This window comes from Barbatula barbatula, assembly GCF_947034865.1.
Source record: "Barbatula barbatula genome assembly, chromosome: 3".
Classification (NCBI taxonomy): Eukaryota; Metazoa; Chordata; class Actinopteri; order Cypriniformes; family Nemacheilidae; genus Barbatula; species Barbatula barbatula.
Window position 1 is genome coordinate 22,124,320 of NC_136764.1, and position 18,532 is coordinate 22,142,851.

Below are 18,532 nucleotides of genomic sequence, written 5' to 3' on the forward strand. Positions count from 1 at the left end.
GCTACAGTAAGTTGTTTAGTTGAACGGTAGGACTGCTTTAGTCTTAACGGAGTCTACGTGTTCTTACAGTATTATTTCCCCGTCATTCTGACTAAACTGTATGTTTGGTCACCATATGGATCTACACGGTCTCACAAGTTACTGCTGCCATCTGCAGATCTGAGTCGGCACCGATTCACGTCATCTGCTCCTGAACTAACTCATGCACAACACACACAGTCAGAGACCACAGGGGAATGTTTGATACAGTTATAAGGGAACAGCCAGGAGAAGTATAAAAACAGGCTTCCCATAACAGGACGTGGGAGTGGGCAGCAGTACGGTATCCAGTGGTGCTAGTGAGCTCAAATCCGACTGACTCACAATGCAAACATTACAGTGCTGTTTGTTATCACTATCACTGATCCGTTTCACTTCACTACTTCATGCGAGTATGAGTCAGGACTCTCAAAGTCAAACATTCCAGTTTGGACTCACATTTATTCAGCTATTGAAGGTCGGAAACTTGCTTCCTTGTGTCGGAAAGCAGCTTTGGGGTAAAGTCCATCGGCTTTATGTGTAGTGTGGCAAAATCACATTCTTAAAGAGTTCATCCAACAATAAAAACTCTCTTTTATTCACCCCCATGTCATTTAAAACCTGTGACTCGTCCGTCGGCGGAACACAAGAGAAGAAATTTTGAGAAATGGTTTCGTGGCCACACAGTGATAGTCATTGGGGGCCAGTGTTGTTCTTCAATATATCTTCTTTTGTGTTCTGCAGAAGCAAGAAAGTCACACAGGTTTGAAATGACATGAGCGTGAGTGCAGTCTTTGTCTTTTTGGGTTTCTGTGGTAACTTTCTAAAGACGGAATCAAATGCCATAATGAACATATGGTGTTTGGTCTGCATTATGCAGCCCATACTGCGAGTCATCGCTCTGGAATTATGGGTCGCACACTCGGTGGTATTGGCAGGAAGTCATCGCAAGTATCTTTCTCACAGAGGTAGAGTGAATAGACAGGGATTTGGCCTCACACTGGCCTCCTGGGAAAAGTGTCCGAGCTCATCAGGAAAGCCATTAAAAAAACAGTGGGCTTCCGACGAGGAAAGACGGAACAGCGAGGGCAAGAATCACACATGCTCCGGGGGAAAATATGTGCCTGTTGATTACACACGCTGAGACAGCCAGACAAACAGAAGGAAAGAGTGTGCGATCTCAACCCAGAGCCGATGAGTGAGACAATAACACCGCAGAGGTCACAGATACGAAGCAGATCCAATCGTAATACAAACTGGGTGAGGTTCCCTCGCAGATGGAGTGCGGTTCCAGAGGGAGGCAGATCAAATTCTTTAGCAGTAAGTTGGAGCAGGGAATGTATTACTCATATAACAAACTTCCATTTCCTGGGCTGGATGATGCGGGAATCATGTTCCATTATGATAAAGCAGTTGACCATCAAAGGCCAATGGACAGCGCGGCCTGTCTGTTTTGTGGAAAGTTGAGGAGATGTTACATCTAGTACACAGGATTTCTATCAAAATGTGTTTTTATTGCTTCAGTTATTTGGCTTCCTTGAGTGTTCTGTGGGGATTTAAAGGGTCAGAATCATAAATTACATCTGTATTATAACTAATGACTTACTGGAATAAACACTGGATATGTATAATCCTGATATTATGCTAGTAAAAAGGATGTGGCCTCAGAAATAAGTCCTAATATAAAAGCTGTTCACACACCATTGGTTTGGTTCAAATAAGTTTATTCAGTTCGGTTGTTAATAAAAGTCACAGTAAAATTTGTCATTATAAAGCAAACATTAAAATACACACAAAAAACAGACTGGCTGCTCAGTCAACCGTAGGGAACATGGTAGAAATTAATTCAGCTCATCTCTGTCATCTCAGCACAACAAAGACGTTTTATTAAAATGTAAAGGCCAAACAACTTTAATTCTAGTCAAATAAAATGTAAATAAAATAAAAACAGACTGTCAACAGTAGCTGCCACATGTTACATGGCTATTCCTGTATTACAAAAGCTGCGCAAACGTCTGGTCAAATGTATTTGAGCGGTAATACTTTGGGTAGACACTGTCAAGCTTGTAACATGTTTTTGATTTGCTTGGAGGTAGTCTCATCATTCAAATGTTTCGTTGTGTACCTGTGACACACAACAGACAATAACCAGCTCATGAGAATCATTTATTAGTGAATCAAACCGAACTACTTGAGCTGTATATTCAATAGCTGTGTTCAGGCATTGATAATGCAATAAGAATACACGCTGAACAACTACCGAATGTATAAAAGGCAATTCACAAACCTGAGCGCATTGAGAAGCCCCTCCACACTGTTGGGCGGCTGAAATCGCAGTACCTTAATGCATCCTTTCATCTGTATCATATAAAAAGGAGAGTTGTGTTTTAAAAAAAAGTATACTGAACATGTGTTGAAAAATCGGATATCTTGACAGTCCGATATTCCAAGGTCAAGAAATGATGACAGCAATATTAGCCCAAATTCTAATGAAATATGTTTTGAAAATAACCATTAAATAAAAATGTAATGGATAAAAGTCGCAGTTTTATTTTACAGGATTTAAATGAATTCATGTGTTTTTGAAATGCGCTCAAAAATGTCGAATTACACAATTAGACAGCAAATTTACATAACATGTCATTTTACTTTACAAAAATGTTTTTTTCGGTCAAATTCATTCAGCTTTTTTTATTTAACATTTTTGACCTTTTTGATCAATGGATCACATTCAAAATACGAGTATGTGGAGGAGGAGAATTTGTAACCATAGTGGCTCTTAAGGTGAAATTTTAAACGGCTCTAAATTATTTACAATATTATCACATTATCATGCAGAATTAAACGGTATTGATAATCACATTTTTTATATCACAGTCACTGTCAAAACTGGTAGAGTTGGTTTCATCGGATGTACGCACCTGGTCCCAAGTTAACTTACTCTTGTGTTTGGTTATCGGTCTAGCTAGTGGCTGCACACAATCTATTTCATGTTTAATATTTTTTATATATTAATTGTAATCAATAAAATGTAAACTTCCCCACAGATGTAGATTCTTTGCAGAGGTCAACTGGAAGGATGTTTAACGTTACGTTTAACATTTATGTTGTTGAAACCATCTATCTCATGACACCCCGGTTGAACATTGATCACACTGAAAATTAAACTCACATCGATTTTTGAGGATTTGACGAAGGCTCCAGCAGGATGGACGTAGTCATACAGAATGATCACACCCACCATCACACGCAGACAGAATAAAACTGTGTCCTCACTAGCGAAGCGACTGCGGTACTCCCTGATCAATGCACACACAGGGATGAAATTACAAAGTTACAGCCTGCTACACGAGGAAACAGAAGGGACGATTAAAAATAGATGTGTGGACTTACGGTGTCTCTAACATGACTTTACACACGCTTGCCATTGTACTCAGACAATCTGTCGTGTTCTCTACTGGTAACTCTGCATGCTGCTCAGAGAAAGCATCGGTTAGTTCAAGTAATGCAGTTTCATTCTTGGCTAAAACTGGGGGAGATATGGACAAGCCTTTCAATTCTGTGCAAATCCAACACCTACCTTTAATACGAATTTAGTTGTGGCATCGCTTAACGTTTTCAGCATGGGTGTGGCATTGGCGTAAAAGAGAGACATGCGATTGGCGAGTTCGTTGTCAACCTCATTATGCTCCTCTGCCTTTAAAAAAAGACAACATAGATCATTTTATTAATACTCTTAATGCGAAGATGTGAAGATTTACACGACGAGGGTGAGTTAAGCCATTTGGCTTTTTGGAGGTTATGTATGAGCTTTTCCTCGCTCGGCTTTCCTCAAGTAGTTAATCAGGAAAATGGAAGTGAAAACTGGGCTTTGAGATGTGCTGAAAAGGCAGTTCTCGAAACATTTCCTTCATGACACTATGCTAAAAACGAAATGCAAATCCTGCTTCAATACGCATCTGTCCGGAGCTGAGCACACGTTTCAAGAGATGAAAGGTGGCGTCGTAATTATTCCTCTCAGAGAGTGCTTTTAATTGCTGAGGCAAGGTCAACGATCCTCTGTGTCGACCCCTTTTGAGACCCTCCGTGATGATACAGCACCCGCTAATGAGACTCAAGTCATTAACACGCTCAACCGTCTCAACGTCAGCCGAGCGCGCTTTGCTCTGCGTCAGCCAAAACATGAAAGAACGCGAAGGGAGACGTAGAAAATGAATGCAGGAAAAGAGTAAGAGATGGCGAGCGCGAGATGAGAGCGATGTGTCAGGATTTGCTGTGCTGTAACCTAGCGATCCAGACCATTAGAGAATAGAAGTGCTCTCATTAGCCCCCATGACACGGGGGAACGGGGCATTAGCAAAACATGAGCCCTTTGATAATGAGACCGATTTGCATGAAAAGCAAAATCCGGATACACTCACTGCTTGATTGTTGATCCGCATGCGACTCAGGGTTCTTCTGTAGTAGCTGAAGTCATTCTGGATGGCAGGGTTGGTCATCTGGCAAGAGAGTAGGTGAGCGTTAAAATGCAGAACTGGCAGCTGAATGCGGGCATATTTCAACTTATCGCTAGTACACAATGGGACATTTCTTCATTCATATTTCATTTGCATTGAATATATGAATTCAAGTAAGCGATAAGGAAATGATACAAGTGTATGGACATTTGATCTTTCTTTAGGTCTGTCGGCAGACCTCATCAGTAAAATCATAACGAACTGCAAATGTAACGATTTTTTGCATGCAGACTTTTATGCGTTATTTTACTGCTACTTCCGTTCAAGACTTTTCCTATTTACGCTCTCAGACATGCGCACATAAATCTTTGAAATCGAATTTCAGGTTTGACAGAAAAAGGTCACGGCCATAACTGCCCACCTATACTTCCAAGTAGTATGAAAAGAAGTTTTCCATTCGAGACGATACACTACCCTTCATACGCTAGACGGTAGAATGCATGTCGTCTCTCGGTTTTGTTCCCACAATGTTTACATTTCTTTTAGACTTCCAAAGAGTTTCTGTTTTACTTGCATAATAGGAGAAATATTCCACATATTTGTCGCCATATGGAGTTTGGTAGAAAAAGGTAGGTAAACTTCTGGTGATGCATTTTCCATTGAGGAAAAGTCTAAGGACATAACTTGCATCTGATGTTTTGTCATTAGATGTTCTGCGTGTTTTTGATTTGAGTGTGCGATTCCAAAATCTTGGACGTGAAAAGATACGCAGGTGTGGAACGAGGACGACCTCGATGCTCTACTGTAGCTCTCTTGTGCTACTGTGTTCATCTACTTGACTCGACTGATTCCTACTCTGCTCTACATATCACACAGACTCCCTTCTTGCCCGCCGTCTTTGCTACCTCACATCTTATCTGAGCTTCGCTACAGCTGTATGGATTGAGCGCATTACGAAGTGATGGAGCAAAAGACTTCAGTGGGACCCGAGGGTGCCTGCTTACCTTCAGCTCATCGAACCTCAGCGTGAAATGCAGGATCTCTGCGAACTGCCGTGCCAGGGACTGCTCCTGCTCCAGATGTTGCGTCGGACTGCAGCGCGCGCTGGTGAGGAATTCCAACAGGTCTTGAAGAGCATCTTCTACAGGACCAACAGAGTGAGAGAAAGACCCCCTGATAAATGTTTATGACTATGGTGATTGATAGAGGTATAAATAAAGCACGGAAAGAGTTGGAGTTCAGATGGCCATCTGATCAAGCCTCTGGTGGATAAACACAGATGTGTTTGACAGAGAGATGTTAGATCTTTGATGTTTTTTTCAGATCTTTGAGCACGGTGCGCGCATACTGGCTGCTGCTTATGTATGTTAAGGGCCAGGTCAGGTTTTATTTGGCCGTGACCTATTTCTCAACATCAATCCCTCCGATTGAATCTCTCCAACCCACCGACTTACAAAAACGCACACAGTAAAAAACACATTCAAATCAATCTTTAACATAAATACATTGATGATGGTACATAATTATGCTAAAGTCTGTATTTATTGAACAGAACACAATGGTTTAAAATGAATTAACATGACATGCTGAAACAATATATTAGCTCAATTTGACCCCTGAGACCCGTTTCCAATGTTTACCAAAAATGATGCAATAAATTGTTTTTGGATTATTTCAATGATGGATAAATGTGCCCTTTGAGCACAGTATAAGATAACAGCACAGCATTAACTTATACAATTATGGAAGTCCTACATCCAGGAAGGCATGATGGTAAATAAAGTGTTACTACTTATATTATAATACATTTATTTCATTAATAATCATCATTTTTGGTAGAAAAAGCATCAGCTACAGAATGCTGAGGACAAACACTGTGCCTCAAACAATGTCTGTGAAATGTAACGGCACAATTTTTCAGATCCACTGTAACGTCCACCGCAAGCATCACCACATGCTGAGGTCTGGAAATAAAGCCATCATGTGTTTCAATTCTGCAATAACTTAAAGCTGTTTATACAACCCAGATCTACTGTAACATAATGGCGATAAAGAGAGCTGCATTTTACTAGACGGTGAAGAAGAAATTGGTCTTGCTCAAGCAGCGTGCTAATCCAATTATAATGCACTACTGCTCTGTTTCGGGCTGGTCTCCCGTGAACAAGAGCATTTCATCAGAACTGAACTGAAGGATGAAGGTTCTTAATCCTAAAACATGACTTGTGTTTATTGTTATGACTTGCATAACTAGAAATACACACAGACACAAAACAGGTAGCAAAACTATAATAAATGATCGTGAGGTTGCGACGGGTAGCGTCATTTCAGTTCTCCCATTGCATTATTGAGAAAGGTCTGTATAACATAAAATGTTATTGACAGGTTCTCCAGAATACTCAATTCTGATTGGTTAATCGTATCAGGTGATGCTATACGATTTGTTTATTTGCAAACCACACTGCTTAAAAATTCATGCATCGCTATGCTGTCGATTTGTTTTTGTATAATAAAAATCAGCAAATTAAACCGATATAAACAGTTCTTATATTAGGTAACTATAGAAAAGACCCTGTAGGGTGTTACGAAACTGACAACCCTGTCAGGGTTTATCTTCCGACAGGGATGAATTGATTGTACATTATCTATTATATATTACATCGCCGTCAAGGCTGAAATAAGATCAGAGCAGCCACTAATCTACACGCTAAAATGGTAAGTGGGCCAGTGGACCATATATCCCCGTGAGGAGTCATTCAAGCAAGCAAAGCATCTTCTAAACTGGGACTGTAGATGAAGTTCATTGTTTTAATCTCTCATTTATCACCTGCGCCTTTAGGTAAAAACAGCAGTATTATCTTTTATGGTTTTAGTGTACTGTACCCAATTTGAGGGAGAACTCATAAAAGGTCTTTAGTTTGCCCACTAGTGGAACCACAGCGGTCCACGCCCCCTCCTGCACACGCTCATCGTTCGGATGCTGTATGGCCTGAGGGAAGAACACACACAGTCAAACACAACTGGGGATATGGAAACATTTTTCAACATTAGCAGGAACAGAAATGTAATGAATTAGGGAACTGGCACCCGCTTCACACCTCAAGCGTGCGTATACCAGGGTGCCCATATAAACAGGACACAGCTTATTTTCGCTCAATGATTCTCGACTGCCGACTTTTAATAACTATTTTAATAGCTCTTATCACAGGAAGCACTCGTTGTTTTTTGATTAAATCTCTTTTATCTCTGTTTTGCAGCACCATGCTGTACCGCTTATGAAAGCACCCCCTGATGTCTGGAGAGCCTGAAATGCATTATGGGTACTGTACTTGCCTGTCTGATGGCTTCACCTGCTCCGCTGTAAGACTGCAGGTCGTGTAGTATGCTCACAGACTCTTTAAGCACCGTATTGACCTCCTCCCATACTCTCCTCTCTGCTTCTGTGGGCTTGGCATCTGCAGAGCGGAGAGAATGCGGAGGAGAGATCAGCTGAATTCTCACAGTAGACAGTAATCTTGGGTCGAGTCTGCTTCTATGTAACAGGTGTTAATCTCTGGCATGCGAAAAGGTAATAACTGGTGTGCGAGCGATAAGACGGACATTAAATGCTTGGTGTGTTTTAAAATAGATGTCATATACATCAACGTGCCACATCTTTATCTACTACAAATAACCTAAATATTTGGCTCATAGTCACGTAGCAAGTCTGTTATGGGAAAGACATACGTTCAATGTGGATGAACCGTCTGGATGACATGCCACACAAGTAAGCTCATAAAGTAAACTACACAGCGAAGTGTCAAACCGTATACAGCCGCAGAAGACCTTTGTGTTCATTTATTCAGCATTTCTAGATGTACTGTGACCATTCCAGTTCAATGTCTGTTGAATCTCATCAGAATCAACAGCAATGTAAAAAGACACTTTCACCAAATAAATGTACAAAATATAACGTTGCATTGCCTAAAAGTGAATATGAAGTTGGTATTTGAGGTCTGAAAAAATACGGAGCATCTTTTCTGTTATTTTGACCCTTTTCTCCAGTTTTGGTTCTCTGCAGATAAATGCAAATAGAAACAATACATTTATTTGATATTTGGTAGAAAGACTTTAAGTAGTTCACAAAATGAAACAAAAATGATCATTGTACCTAACACATACCTTAAGATGGTCAATTTAAAAACAGAAAAATGGTCTCCGAAATGGCTTCTAGTTTTTCTCTGCGGCTGTATGTATACAGTATATAATTATGTATATGGCAGCTTGGCTGCGATGGGTGTTGCCTTTTTGCTCCAAAATAATAAAAATGTAAATATAACATTTTTAAAACTAAAACATTTTAGCTTGGCATACAAGGTTTTTGATAATCCAATTGCAAAAGCCAATCACGCTCAAAAACATACTATGCGTTCTAAAATGCTCTTGGCACATGAGTCAACATACAGTAACAACACCACTGTAAACAATGCAGCAACGAGTAAGCAATGAGGCGGTAATGCGAATGATTTATTCATACAGTGGCGCATTCAGCACTGCAGAAATCACAACACTTACTTTCAAAGTCCAGGAAAAAATTCCCGCCATTGTTGTCAATGTCTCGTGTGAGAACCTTGATCAGATTCCCCATTACGAACTGTGAGAGCCCTAAAGGAGAGAATAAACAAAGAAAAGCATCTTTGACAGATTTATCTTCATGGATTTGACATACGCTTCAGTCTAAAGCAAGACAGACATTACTGCTATCTCTCTCTCTCTCTCATGAAAAAGCTGTACAGCAAACAGCGTCACACTGCATTTATACCTTAACTTTTGCACATTCGAGTTTCCACTTAAGCCAAAAAAAGTATGCAATGCCACTGACAGAGCTGAAGCTGAGCAAGCTTCTTCAGTTAGAAGTCAAAGACAGGCTCTTAAAATGAATTTAGGATTGACAATGATAAAAATTGTGCATTAAATCAATACGTTTTCAGTTCATATCACCTCAGTTTTAATACGTCGTCCTTATAAAAGTCTAATTTAGCATCAGATCTTCAAGTAACGATAGGTGACATACTGTGCATTTATTTAGAACTATACTTTTTATTAGCATGCTAAGTTAATGAATGTAAACATAGTTTGCAGCATTTAAACTATATATTAGAAACCCTTAATATGCAAATACACTGTTAAAAAGAATTAAGTCAATGCCAGTCAATGGCATCAATGCCTTCATCATCCAGATCTGCGAGACCCACTGAGAATGGGCCTCCCCAGGCCACCCTTGCCTCCCCAGTGTACCTGCTGTCACTTTTATTTGTGAAAATGGTTCAGAATCACTTATGCTACCTTGCGGGTTGATTGATATTCCTGAAGGTCGACCGACTCGGTATTAAGCGGTGATGATCAGGCGTTCCCTTCATTTCTTTGAGCAGTGTATAAAGAACGCTCACACTTAAATCGGGTGTGTCAGATGAGGCACACACAAAATGTGCAATACTAGCGGTCTCCCACGACACGTTTGAGAACCTCTAGAAAACAAGAAGCCACCCATCTCGACTGCAGGTTTAAAGCTACAGAATGCTGAGAACGTCAAACAGTCATTGGGTGGATCCTACTGCAGGATCATGCCGCCCCCTAGCAGTCAAAGTGTTTCTCAAGCTCAAACGTGACACTCCAAAGAGACCCCTCCCTGCGGGCCTGGGTTAAATCTGCTCTAATAAGAATCGTATGTTCCCTGAAAAGAGTGCGTTCTCATTGTGATTCACCTTCTCTGACTGTCCCTGAGCTCAGCACAGGAGTCATAGCTCCTGCGGTGACTTCAACATGGACTCAGTAGATGAAATAACACTGCCACGTAAACAGAGCATCACCTCATTGAAAGACTTCTTCAAAGGACTTTGATTCTAAACCTTGAAAGAATGTAAATCGATGTTGCGTCTCACTGACCTACAGTGCATACTTCCATGTGGGCATAATGGAGAACTCGTGGAATTTAGGGCGGCCAGAAGGGCTAAACAGGCACTGCTGTATCTGTCTTGAACCCCCTAAGCCCCCCTGCCAGCTTTACACCCCTCAGGTGGGGGGAGGATGGTACCATCTGAACTGAGGTTTCTCATTTGACTAAAAATACCCACCCTGGAATCCCATTGGCTGAAGGGGGAGCCTGAACATTCTGCTGTTTCCATGGAGCCTAAAAATATTTTTCAACCCAAAATGTGCCGACAGCCAATGGGAGAAGACTGCCGCGGTGAAGACGGGGGACGGTAGTAGGCAAACAGAGTTGAAAGGATTTGAATTAATGAATGATGAGTGTGGAGACGGGCCATTCGAAAACAATTTGGGAATTGAAAGGAGTTTTATAAAACCTTCTAATAATTGAACGGTATAATAAAATGTAGAAAGGATCCATATACTGACCGCGTCTAGATTTCAGGCCTTACATCAGCTGCGTTCGGTTTAAATGACAGACTGACAGTCTGGGTGTGGATGCAGTTTTCGGTCCACTGCAGTGCTCGTGCTTAAGCATGTGACAGCATGTGTGTACATGTGCTCTCGCTTCTACTACTACTACTATCACCCAACCAGAGACGAATACGACCCCTCCCTGTCATATGACACAGAGAGGGGAGGGACGTCACGTGCACGAGGGGAGGCGAGGCTCTGCGGTCTACGGCAGTCTGCGGCAGTGCGTCTCTTGACCTAGATTCCACCGTGACACATCACACCGAGTTAACATTAACCCCGAAACGGCAGGACAGGGACGGATACGCTGCAGGATGCCTCTAGGAGTCAAGGCTGTCAACTAAACACGCAAGAGCGCAGGCACGCAAGCCATTAAAGCGCTGTGTGTTTATTAGAAGAAAATGAGTACCGCTTTTAGTACTTGAAGGGAAAGTTCACCCCCAAAAAAATGAAAATTCTCCCATCATTTCAAACCTGGGTGACTTTTTTTCTTTCTTCATAAAACACAAAAGACCATATTTTGAATATATATATATATTTAAAAGAAGCCACATTGATATATGTTGTTAACTGGCTCCCATTCACTTGCATTGGTTTTGTGTCCAAATAATAGTTTTTTTCAATGTAATTTATTTGGACAGTAAATTATTCTATTATATTAACCTATTAAAATGTATCTAAAAAAAAGGTATATATTATACATAAAGATCAGAATACATTAAACATCACAGACTTTACTTAAAGCCTTTAGATATAATGCATTATCAAGTGTTATTAAATGGTATGATGCATTATAATGGTTTATAATGTGTGTTGTAATTCAGTCAATGTAGTTGAATTATAACCAAACTAAAAATATGAAATGAAAAAAAATATTTTTAAGTGTTTTAATGTATAAACTGTAGTTACAAGTATTCATGAGACATTATAAGATGCATTACAAGGGATTAAAACTACTTGTAAAATGCGTTATACATATATGCTTTAAGAAAAGTGTTAGCGATTTCTTTTGCGTTTGCTGCCTCTAGAATTCACACACTTTACATTTAAGTAAAATAACAGCAACACTTCAGAGATCTTGCATAAAACCGCTCTGACAGGTCAAGGTAACCCTGTTCACCGCCATTATTTACTCAAGCAAACAGAGTTGCTACACGTCAGCTCAAAACCGTTCGATTTCCTGCCATCTGGATAGACAGACAGACTACACATCGACACGGCATGCACAGCACTGAACCCACGAGTCAGACACATGAAGCGGTCACTTCTCCATCCGCTCTATGACGGATATTCTGACATCTGCTTCCTTCCTCAGACTTGATTGAATCTGGTAATAAACACTTGGTTTAATTAGCGATGACACAGATGCTAAGAATTAGTCTGTTATGAAACAATCTTCATGACCCATTGAGACTTCTCCTGGAATATCTGATAATGCTTCAGGGCAGGTGCTCTCTACATTTGCAGTTGTAGAAAATCTAAATGTGTCTGATGAACTTCCCATGAACCTGAGAAAAAATCCCCTCTTCACTCGCAAACCGTCCCTGACCCGCCACGGTGTGATCACGGATGAGACATTGAGCCCCTCTGCCCACAAGCCAAAAGAGACACAACAATCCACCGCCACTCTCCACAAACCCCAGAGGACAATAACAGAGGTGTCACTAACACGTTCTGACACATCATCCACAGACACACATTTAGTTATAAAGAAATGTCTTGCTTACATGATTTCTTAATATGTTGTCATATTGTTGCTTTGAAGAAATGCTTCCAGCTGGTATGACCTTGATAGTATTATGGTCATAGATGGTTATCTAATTGACTGGGATTGAGGGCATTGCACTGCAAAAAATCTTGTTTTCCAGTCAAATTGTCTACAAATACTTAAATCAAGATACATTTTCTTTATGAACAAAATGACCTCAGACAATAAGTCTTGTTTTCCGTCCAAAATATGAAATTTCAGTAAATTTGTGCTTAAAACAAGCAAAATAATCTGCCAGTGGGGTAAGAAAAATGTTCTTGGATTGAGTGACTAAGAAGAGGTAAACCTTAATTCAAGATTATTTTCTTACCCCATTGGCACTTTTACTGGAAAACAAGACTAAGAAAAAAGTAAGAAAGTCAATTTTTGCAGTGTGAGTGTGGAAGGTTTTTACTGCCTCCTGGTGGACATTAGATGTTATGGCATCTGGCTTTTCTGATTTGACCAAGTGAAAGATGTTCTTAGTTCAACATCATTGTTGACCCTTGGACATTTCACTCAACCAATCAGGTTTCAGGGGTAATTTAGTTTATTGAAGTAGATTAGTTAATTTAGTTAACCTCATTGTTATTTGCCTAATATTTCCCTTATGGTGGGTTAAAGCTCAAAATTTGATGCGTTTAAGTTATTTCAACAAAAAAATGCAGAGGCCTTTTAAAATAACCAATAGCATTAACGGCGTATAATAGCTAGAATTGTATTAGTCAATTGAAAAGAAGGGAGATCATTGATACTGTGTCATTTGAAGCTGGTTATTTACCTTGTTGAGCGACATCTGAACATGAGATAAGAAGCATCAAAGCTTGATTTCAAGCATTTATTTTATTATGATTTGAATCTTTGACATGGCCTTACTCAGGCAACGTTTAAGATAGCAAGATTATAGCAAGTTCGGTTACAAAATAAGATAACAATCAATCAAAAATCATGTTTTTATTGTGCAAGTTAGTTGTATTTTTTATTCTGTATTACGGCTTAAATCAAAACAAACAACTGCAGTTTGATTGATATTAATTGGAATGCACAAGAAAAAAAAAACTGAGTTATCTCTTTTTCTAACCAAACTCTTCATATTTTTTTTCGTTACATTATGTAGAAAACTGAAAAAAAAAATAATAACTTTGGCAGAGGTTGCGCTAGACGTTTTTATTGATGTTGCCGCGGTGGGCAAGTGATGTAACCGATAGCGGGTTAAACACCGTGTATAACCGGTATCACCAACTATCGCAACAAGCTTATCAGACCGCTTCGGATGCTTTCAACTAAGACACCCATCAGTGATTTCCAACTCTTGCAAAATACAATCCTTTTAAACAAAACCAAAGATTTAGTGATTATGCAGAATAATTTAAACATTTGAACATTTTGGAAAGAGAAGCGTCCTGACTGTCATCAAACACTAGAATATGCTTGAAAGGAGAGTGACAGATGACAGGAGTTTTCGTGAACTTAATGATCTTTGTTTTCTCCTCACATAAAGCTGTCGCATTACATAAGAAAACGTTCAAATTTAGCACCTCTTACAGAACTTTCCTAATACCTTATCCTTCTTAAGGCTTGATAGTATTATTCTGCACGGATCTGATTTTAGATCGTCCCACCACATCTGATACCCGATCCAACAAAAAATGTCTGTACCGACGCTTTACAGATCCAGAGTATCGGGATCGGTACACCCCTAATTCTAAGTAAGGGAAAACCACATCCATTTGCGCTCATGGTCAGGGCAGGGGTAGTAGCCTACGGTCACACTCTAATGAAGGTAAATGACAAAACGGGGAGTTAAAAGTTGCCCTTATTGCAATCCGTCAAAATGATGGACGGCCTTCAGATTTTTCCGTCAATTACTGATAATTTTCAATAACCTGGATTTTCACAGGCATGGTCACATATGAAACTTAGAATGGTGAAATAGCAAACAAATTCATTATAGAGTGTTTGTACTGTAACAAAATGTTTGGACAATCATCATGGCATTCAACATTTTTTGCTGTCTTCAAAGCTGCAATTTATTACTTTTGCCTGTCTACCGCCATCCCTGTTTGAAACAAAAAACTGCAGGATACCTTACGTAGTTTTTTACGTGGTTTAATAACAACTGTCATTTCCTGCTAAATCTGACCATGCAGCTCAAATTATAAACCATTAGCATACAAGTTTATCGCTTAGAAACTGGGTGAGGAGAGAGTTTTAAAACTGAATTATTGCGCAATTATTCAGTAAGAGATTTTTGTTTATTTAAACCATAAAAGGTTATGACTGCAGCTTTAATGACAGTATGGAGAAAATAAAGCAATACGACAAGCAAAGACTACATTCAATTAAAGATCAAGCTATCCAGAAATTAAAAGTCTTATAGTCTGTGCACATAGATACAGTCTGAAGTTTTCGTATGCGATTCTTTCATATTTGGCACTCTTTTGCACGGTGTCTCTGATGGTCAAATTCATGACATTGCATGCTACGGATGCGAAAAATGCAGGAAATCGAACCCAGCATTTAAGTGCCAAAATGTCAGACTCAATGTGCGATGGCCATTACAGCATAACAAATGTTTATGACTCAGGGATGCACAATATATTATTGGCCATATAAATAAACATCATACCACTTAAGTCTGGATCTTTAACTAGTGCATTGTAGGCTGGTACATGATTAAAAACAACTACTGTAAATGTTCTCTTGCATTCAATGTTTTCAAATAAATGCACTTGATCACTTATTGCCTTTTGTTCCAGGCTTAGAAAAATGCACATGAAAAGATACTGTATATCGGCCAATCGGTTATTGGCTTCCAACATTTAACAATTGCCAGTTATCATTATTGGCTAAAATATACATATTGGTGCATTCCTACTTTTGCCATTTTTCATTCCTTGTACTTTTTATTAACCCCAAGCAATTTAGATTAACAGCGTAAATATTACAAACCTTTGATTCCAAGCAACCCCAATGTGTCAGTTAATGTAACTGGTTGAATGAGTTTTTAATTCTCTTTTTATGTCTGGCACAGTGGGTTCATCCTGTCAATTAAAAGATCTAAACAGCGTAAAACACTGTAATCGCATCAATTCTAACTCCATACATCAGTCCATTTCTCCATCTCTGATGCACTGGGGTAACACTCTTACTTTGCATTTTGTGTCAGTTTTGTGCACCTCCGTAAAAACAACGCCATTCCTGTTTGCACTGAAACGTCTGCGTTCAACTAACAAAAATAATTCTTATTTCGCACTTAAACCAAGATGCACTTTGACACAGCTCTGTTTCCTCAGTCTACAACACGATTTATTTTTGTGCTCATTTACATGACTTCTGCATGCACTGGCTGTTGAAGTGCTTTTGGATTCACTTCTCTATTCCTCAAACAAACTAAGCCGCATGGAAAACGCCACGGGCTGAAACAGGAGAAAGCAAATGCGAGCTGCAGCTATTGGGCCTGTATGAACACGCTTCTCCTAGCATGACAGCACAGGTGTTTCTCCTCTCTGTGCTTCTGTAAAAACACACATGCTGCGGATTCTTAGTGTTTAAATATCGTTGTCGCATCTTTAATGGAGTAACCATCAATATCGAAACTGTTATCTGTACTGCATGTGAAAAATAAAGCATTCAATGATCAAATGCCTATTTTTTTTACTAATAAATATAAAGGAACCGGTCTGTTTGCAAGTGCATTTTTCTTTGTAAACGAATGCATCTGGCGCAGCTCTTGATCTAGCAGTGATGCTTACGGGTGCGTTTTAAAAAAAGTGTTTAACCACAAAGTGATGATGGCTTTCAGTTAAAGACTGATAAAGCAACCCTCTCAAGCGACAGAGCATAACCAGGAAGTTGAACAAATATCTTCAAAAAACGGTTCCCACCTTTAAAGGCGCGAACTGAGAGGAAGCTATAGCTCGCTGTACGTTTACAAACCTTCAAATGCATATCGACATACACACCCAAACATGACGGATTCATTTACTCTCCCCGTTCATTTACTTACCTCACTATTCTTAGCTTTGTATACTGTGCTAGGCTTTAATGGACTGGATTTGATGCACTTATGCATTTTGTTGCTTATGTTGTTATAATTGCTTCCAATGTTTCCTCATCTGTAAGTCGCTTTGGATAAAAGCGTCTGCTAAATGACTAAATGTAAACGTAGATCTTAAGGTGCGCGGTGCAAAACCAAAGCAAACCGTGGAAAAGTAAAGAATAAAAGACTATCATAGACTGAAATCTCACAGTCCGCAGCCGAATCAAACATAGTGAAAGGACAGGCACCCATGTTGTGAAGAGCCTACTGCTTCATGCCTGCCGGGCATGTAAAGTACACAAACACGCTCAGCTAATGCCAGACATACAGTCACCCAGACGTCACAAAGTGTGCGTGCTTGACATCTCAAGTCATTAAAGATCAGCAGGTTGTTGCTTCTAATAACTTCTGTTTACAAGCAACAAGTGCTTTATCTTAACTCTCGCTTACTCTGATGGGCAGCTGATAAATGCCGAGGAGGTGCTGTGTCAATATTTAGAGTTCATGTGCTTCATTAAAAAACACAGGACGCGGGAGTGTGCAATGACGTAGTACACGTGCAGGAGAACAAAACGTTTGCTTGCACGCAGGATTTATAATAGTGACTTGTTATGACGCTTTGATGTCCGAGTAACAATTTGACACCGTCGGATGTTGCAAAACACGCACGACGTGGGAAAATGTATGTTTGAAAGCGACCTGCGGCTGTGTGACCGACTTTCTCAGTTCGCTGTGCATTGAATGCGTGTTTTGACTAAACAAAATCAGGAAGTGCCATGATCTATTTGAACAGAGAGGAAGTCCGAGCACCCTTGCTTTTGTTCACGAAAATGATCTCCGTTTCATCAGAAAACGCATGTTTTGGTCTCTATAATGACCACCAAGGTGAAATAAATCATCCGTGGCGGCTCCGTCCATTGGGCTGCACCGAACACACCGGCGCTCACACAAACGTCACGCGAAGCGAAAGTTCAACGTTGTTTGTTCGCGTGTGTTGAGCTCGAGGTATATTTCTTCTCTCAGTTTAGTTTCGGGAGCGCGGTAGTGATTTTAGCCCGCGGATACCTTAAACGGAGCCTCGGCTCGAGCTCACCTGAGCTCCCCGCAGGTGTCACGTCGCGCAGCGCAAAACGACCGTGAATGTCAAAACCGCTTTCTTACCTTGAGCCGCAGGCGATTCGGTGAAATGTAAATATCGGGAAACGCTGCGGGTCGCTCTGCTCAGCGGATCATTGTGAAGATCGTGGCGTGTGTCTACATTTTCCGGATTGGCCAATCACAAGTGTTGCGCTCGCGTCGGACGCGCGCCACGCGCTCGACGCGACGATGGGTCGAGCGTTTCAGAGGCTGTGCCCACGACTATAAAAGGCATTGATTCAACACAGAGAAAGAGGAAGCGAAGAACTGCTCGGTCTGTGGTGCTTTACCTCGTTTTTAACATTCTGCACAACTTTACGATTATCAACTAAAATGTGCCAGACAAAACGGAACAGGCGCATAATACACGAGTGAAGACCAGAACAACGAATGTGTGCGTGAACGGTGTGTTTCTTGTTGAAAGTTATCCGAGTGAAACCATTGAATTAAGTTAAGGATATGTTGTTAAACATATGGCAATCTTAGATTTATGTTAAGCGTTATTTTGCTTAAACATACTTTGTTCTGTTTAACTGTAGACATTTACTGAGAATGTAAAAACCAATACTAGACCAAATATTGATGAGCTGTCACAAAATGTATTGTTACTGGCCCAGTGTTCTTTTTTTACAACCAATAGGTTAAATGGAATAGCATCGTTCTTATGAATGAAGTTCATTGTATATACATTAA

General features: G+C 40.1%; 1 protein-coding gene across 1 annotated transcript; it reads right to left on the reverse strand.

Moving 5' to 3' along the window:
- Positions 1 to 1,723: 1,723 nt before the first annotated feature.
- On the reverse strand, positions 1,724 to 18,035 carry fam49ba (family with sequence similarity 49 member Ba). The gene is made up of 11 exons (XM_079452640.1): positions 17,864 to 18,035; positions 9,027 to 9,116; positions 7,806 to 7,927; positions 7,356 to 7,461; positions 5,480 to 5,616; positions 4,440 to 4,517; positions 3,599 to 3,715; positions 3,412 to 3,491; positions 3,191 to 3,317; positions 2,306 to 2,376; positions 1,724 to 2,143 (listed from the first exon to the last, which is right to left on the reverse strand). Exons 2-11 carry the CDS (start codon positions 9,097 to 9,099, stop codon positions 2,077 to 2,079), a joined length of 978 nt encoding a protein of 325 aa, XP_079308766.1. The 5' UTR covers positions 9,100 to 9,116; positions 17,864 to 18,035; the 3' UTR covers positions 1,724 to 2,076.
- Between the last annotated feature and the right edge of the window lie 497 nt (positions 18,036 to 18,532).

Bases quoted from the DNA above. Each gene is read 5' to 3' on its own strand.
- fam49ba (XM_079452640.1), bottom strand. From the start codon at position 9,099: ATGGGGAATCTGATCAAGGTTCTCACACGAGACATTGACAACAATGGC. The intron at 3,716-4,439 runs GTGAGTGTATCC...CTTTTTTTAAAG, and splicing joins TGCGGATCAACAATCAAGCA to GCAGAGGAGCATAATGAGGT. The intron at 3,492-3,598 runs GTAGGTGTTGGA...TTCTCTGAGCAG, and splicing joins CAACTAAATTCGTATTAAAG to CATGCAGAGTTACCAGTAGA.